This window comes from Tasmannia lanceolata, unplaced genomic scaffold, assembly GCF_043159265.1.
Source record: "Tasmannia lanceolata isolate RefF3 unplaced genomic scaffold, GAP_Taslan_0.1 ptg000002l, whole genome shotgun sequence".
NCBI lineage: Eukaryota > Viridiplantae > Streptophyta > Magnoliopsida > Canellales > Winteraceae > Tasmannia > Tasmannia lanceolata.
In genome coordinates, this window is record NW_027518679.1 from 17,506,059 (window position 1) to 17,511,429 (window position 5,371).

Sequence of the window (5,371 nt, forward strand, 5' to 3'; positions counted from 1 at the left end):
TGTTCGATAACAGGTAGTGCCTAAGCCTTTGGGTAGCCCAAACTAATGCTAGACAAGTCTTTTCCAAAATAGTGTACTTTAACTCATATTCTAGCATCTTCTTACTGATATAATAGATAGGCTTTTCTCGCTTAGACTCTGGATCTTTCTGAGCAAGCATACAACCCATTGCAGTATTTGTAATCGACAAATACATCAACAAGGGTTGGCCATGAATTACGGGTGATAAGACAGGAGGCAAAGATAAACATTGCTTAACCTTTTCAAACGCTTCCTGGCATTCATCATTCCACTTCTTCGAGGAGCTCTTCTTTAAAAGCTTGAAAATTGGTTCACATGTCATAGTTAAATGAGATATGAACCTTCTCAAGTATTGAACTTTCCCGAGGAAACCTCTGATCTGCCTTTCTGTTCTTGGCGGTTCCATTTCTTGGATTGCCTTGATCTTTTGAGGATCTACCTCAATTCCTCTTTCACTGACCATAAATCCAAGGAGTTTCCCTGATGTAACTCCAAATACACATTTGTTTGGATTCAGGCGAAGCTGATATTTCTTGATTCTCTCAAAGAATTTTCTCAAAGCAACTGTATGCTCCGGTCTAGTCTTTGCTTTAACGATCATGTCATCTACATAGACTTCGACTTCTTTGTGAATCATATCATGAAGAAGAGTAGTTGCAGCCCTCTGATAAGTCGCACCAGCATTCTTTAAACCAAACGGCATTACTTTGTAGCAGTAAGTACCCCACTGAGTGATAAACGCTGTTTTCATCATGTCTTCGGGTGCCATCTTGATCTGGTTGTATCCCGAGAACCCATCCATAAATGATAACAAAGCATGTCCAGCAGTATTATCTACTAGAAGATCAATGTTCGGCAATGGAAAATCGTCCTTTGGACTTGCTTTGTTCAGGTCTCGAAAATCAACACACATTCGAACCTTCCCATCCTTCTTGGGCACTGGTACTACATTAGCGAGCCATTCAGGGTATTCAACCACTTGGATGAATTTCACCTCTAGGAGCTTCTTGACTTCTTCATAAACTTTCAACTCCCATTCAGTTTTGAGTTTTCGGAGTTTTTGCTTCTTTGGATTAATGCCAGGGATCAAGGGTAATTTGTGCTGAACAATCTCCTCACTCAATCCCGGCATGTCATCATAAGACCAAGCAAAGACCTCCTTGAACTCCTTAAGTAAAGAGATTAATTCCTTGCGTTCCTCAGGAGATAAAGTTTTGCCAATCCTTATTTCCCGAATTAAGGTTTCATCACCAATATTCACAATTTCAATCTCCTCTTCAAGTGGTTTTGCTCGGCGACTCTCCTCCTGTTGAATCATGTGTTTGATTTCAGGGGAAGTTTCGTCGGCATCCTCATCAGAGGGGGAATCTTGATTATCATTATTATTATCAGATTTTAAAGCAGATTCAGTAGATGAAACAGAAACAGGAATGTACACAGAAGAAAACTCCTTTATTTCATTGAAAGTGGAATTGAATACATCCAATGACGAATGGCCCACATCAGGCTTTACAATGGACTCATGAAATGTATTTACAGACTCAAATGATAGGTTGACATCAGTATCAACCGATTCAAACAAATGTAAAGAAGAAACGCCAGGCTCATCAGCAGAAACAGCCTCCAACTCGACTTCACTAGGTGAAATGGACTCATCACCGACTTCAGAAATAGACTTGACCTCTAAAGTACCTGCATTAAAAGAATCATTAGAAACGGAAGACCCTGAATTAGACTCAGAGAATGACACATACTTATAAACAACTGACTCTTTTGAAGGAGAAAGACAGGACTGAAAAGTAACCTGAGGTAGGACCTGAGAGGTCCAATTAGTCAAAGGTCCATCAGCCGGGGTGATAAGGTGAGTAGGATTTAGTACAAGCGGGCTCTTGCTGATCACGGCCACAGTCTGTGACCTCTCATGAAAAAGGGAGTTCAGTGCATCTGGCCCTACTGTATCTGCCCAATCTGTTTCAGTATCCGTTTCAGCTCTTGCGCCCTGTAGACTCATCAGCTCATCATCAAGTTTTAAGTCAAAGAAGATCTCAAAGCCTGGCAGCCACTGCCCAGTAGATTCATCTTTCCATGCTTCAGCAAAGCCACAGAATGGGATATCAGATCCTTCTTTGCGGAACCTCCCATTCATAGTCAGATCAAACGGTCCCATCGGCAAGTCTACACCTCTGCGGCGACACTCTGCCCATTTCATCATATATCGTTTCATTTCTTTGATCTCTGCCTTGGTTGGTTCATACCCAAGTCCAAATAAACCATTAAAGGTCTTGAACACTGGCCACTCAGTCATACCCTGATGGTATCTGCCAAGTCCTGCCCCTGGGATATAACCTTGTAGACGGATCATTCTGACGACGTTCGAATTGGTACTACTTAGGAAAAAGATTTCTTCATTCATCGCTTCTTTAATGGTTATAGTCGCAACTTCTAAGGAGAAACCATTCAAACTAATATCTCCTTCTTTTCCCAGGGTCAATTCCTGCGAAATTTGACCCACTTCCAAATCCGGGTCTCCTTTAACAGTGACCACCTTATGGTTCAAAATGAATTTCAATTTTTGATGCAAGGTGGATGGGACAGCTCCAACTTTATGTAACCAAGGACGCCCCAAGAGCAACAAAAAGGAGGCTTTAATATCTAACACTTGGAATTCAATATCAAATTCTTCTCCTCCTATCAATACCTCTGTGACTAGAGTCCCGATCACATCTCTTCTGGTCCCATCATAAGCCAGAATACCCTGGTCAGAAGGAACAAAGCTCTCAGGTCCGAAACCAAGAGTAGTCGCTGTACTAAGAGGGCATACATTCAGTGCAGACCCATTATCAATAAGGACTTCGGGCACTTTCTTCTTATTACAAACGACAGTAATTCGTAGCGGCTTCGTATGGTCCTTCCCCTCTGGGGGCAAATCACTGTCTGCGAACGAAAGAGTCTTCGCTGCTTTAGCCACGGAAACTACACTGACAAGCTCGTCAGGAGTTATCTCAACAGACACCTGGGCAGAGTTCAACTCTTTCAACACCACTTTTCGGTGTTTCGAAGATGACATCAAAAGACCCCAAACAGAGATGTTTGCTTGGGTTTTCTTCAACTGTTTCAGAAGATTATCATCTTCTTCATTCACCACAAACCGATTCTGCCTCTGGCCATCAGCAGCCCTTGCTATCTCAGCCGGATTGTCAGCACTCAACTCAGGAGGTTTAAAGACTCGCCCTCCTCGGGTCATGTGACGCATCTCGTCACACTGATCATCTAACAGTAACAATTCATCGTCATCCATATTTAAGACATAAGGAATTCTGACGTCTTCTTGCTCAAAGTCATCCATCTCTAAAACGTATGCAACCTTCTTTCCTTTCCCCATGTCATCATTATGAGGAAGATACGATTGAGATGAAGAGGACTCCGCAATCTCTATGTCACTGAATGACAAAACATAGGGCTGCTTCCCTTTCACATCTTGAAGTTCTTCTTCGTCAAACTCCAAAACATATGTGTTATCTGTCATGATAGCACATATAAGGGTGGATGGATCAAGAATGGGCTCATCACGAAAAATGGCATTTACTGTAGGAGGAGGAGCAGCACGATGATTCGGGAGAGGATTCTGAGTAATATTCGGCCCTTTAACTGAGAGCTCATCTTTATCAATCAGATTTTGAATTGCATGCTTCAAAGCGAGACAATTTTCAGTCAAATGGCCCGAATTCCTGTGATACTCACAATGTTGATCTAGCCTCCAGTATGGTGGTAATGGATTTGGCACAGGTTTCAGATCCGGAAGCTTTATCTTTTTGTCCCTCACCAGCTTTTTCAATATCATCGGCAAAGGATAAGGGAGGGGATCGAATTGCCTGAAAACATTTTTTCTTACTGGTCTAGCCACCTCAGCGACAGCCTTGACCTCTGGTCTGAAAGCCGGTTTGAAATAGTTCACTGCATGAACTTCTTTAGGTGGGGCCATAGGCCTCTTGCCTTCCCGCACATCGGACAATGCCTTCGCTCTAAGCCCTTTGGCTATAGCGTCCTCTGTCTGGGTGCCAGTTTTTATCAAATGATCAAAACTGGGATAGTGTTGGGGTGCTATGAAATGAAAGTATTGTGGAGACAGGCTTTTGATCACCAACTTGATCTGATCTTCTTCTGGCATTCTCTGACTCAATTGTGCAGATTTGCGCCTCCAGCGTCTGATAAACAACGTGAAAGTTTCCTGAGGACCTTGCTTTAGCTGCTTCAGGTCTCTCTTTGTTATCTCGATCCCCTCCTCCATCGAAAATTGTTCAACAAACAAGTTCGATATATCATCCAAAGATCTTGTTTCTTCCGGCTTTAACCTCAGAAACCACTTCTTAGCTATTCCTATGAGAGACATGGGAAATAGCTGAGCCATTTGTTCACGGCTCAACCCGTGTTGCTGAGAGAGGGTTATGAACCATCTGACATGGTTCCTCGGGCATCCAGTGCCATCATACCTATCATAATCCGGCGCCTTGAACTTTGGCGGCAAAGTAACACTCGGAGTTTCAAAGTACTCCGAAATGTCGAATCTTTTCGGCCCCTGGAACTTCATGTTTTCAATGTCCTTGGCCATCTTCTGACACATATTGAATAACTCATTCTCCCTATTTGTCTGCGGAGCACAATACTCTTCAGCATATTGGCCCTCGTCGAGGTCAGTCTCCTCAGCAGGCACGTGAGGTCTATTGGGAGCAGGAAATGCAGAAGGAGTAGGCTGGATGACAGGCGCTCTAGAAGTAGAGGTCTTGTCAGTATTCTGAGATTTCAGCACAGCCATTTCTTCTTTCAATCCCGAGATATCTCGAGACATGTTTCTCAACATTTCTTGAATGACCATCATGGGATCAGTTATATCAGTCATTTGGTCAGACTCAGATGAGTTTGATAACTCAAAGGTAGGGGATAAAGATTCTCTGGATGATATAGGTGAGTCAAAATGACGGACAAGTCTAGAAACAGAGGAAGATCTAGACCAGGTAGGTTTGGACTGGTTTTCTTTTGATGGAGCGATGGTTGCTCTCTTTCAGAATCCTGAATGGAAATTAACATATTAGATTAAATGAATGATGAGTGAAATAAGACATTCTGAGCAAATAAAGATAAGAGAAAAACAAACACACTTTCATTGATAAAATTTGAATTGTGATTACAACATATGACAATACGAATCTCTGATCACAATTTGGATAAGAAGATTGACAAATAAAAAAAGAAATACAGAAATCAAGATAATCCAACAGATATGAAATTTCAAGACTCTTCAATCCGAGCTCTCCTGCTTGCAGGCTCTTCCAATATTTCATCACGTCGGGCT

General features: G+C 42.3%; 2 protein-coding genes across 2 annotated transcripts; both read right to left on the minus strand.

Annotated features, from left to right (window-relative positions):
* Nucleotides 1-1,618: 1,618 nt before the first annotated feature.
* Nucleotides 1,619-2,440, minus strand: LOC143882618 (uncharacterized). The gene is made up of 2 exons (XM_077386086.1): nt 1,826-2,440; nt 1,619-1,713 (listed from the first exon to the last, which is right to left on the minus strand). The coding sequence occupies exons 1-2, from the start codon at nt 2,432-2,434 to the stop codon at nt 1,705-1,707; spliced, it is 618 nt and encodes a 205-aa protein (XP_077242201.1). The 5' UTR covers nt 2,435-2,440; the 3' UTR covers nt 1,619-1,704.
* Nucleotides 2,441-2,483: 43 nt separating this feature from the next.
* LOC143888718 (uncharacterized) lies at nt 2,484-4,918 on the minus strand. Its single transcript, XM_077393141.1, has 3 exons — nt 3,164-4,918; nt 2,634-3,034; nt 2,484-2,550 (listed from the first exon to the last, which is right to left on the minus strand). Exons 1-3 carry the CDS (start codon nt 4,916-4,918, stop codon nt 2,484-2,486), a joined length of 2,223 nt encoding a protein of 740 aa, XP_077249256.1.
* Nucleotides 4,919-5,371: the final 453 nt, after the last annotated feature.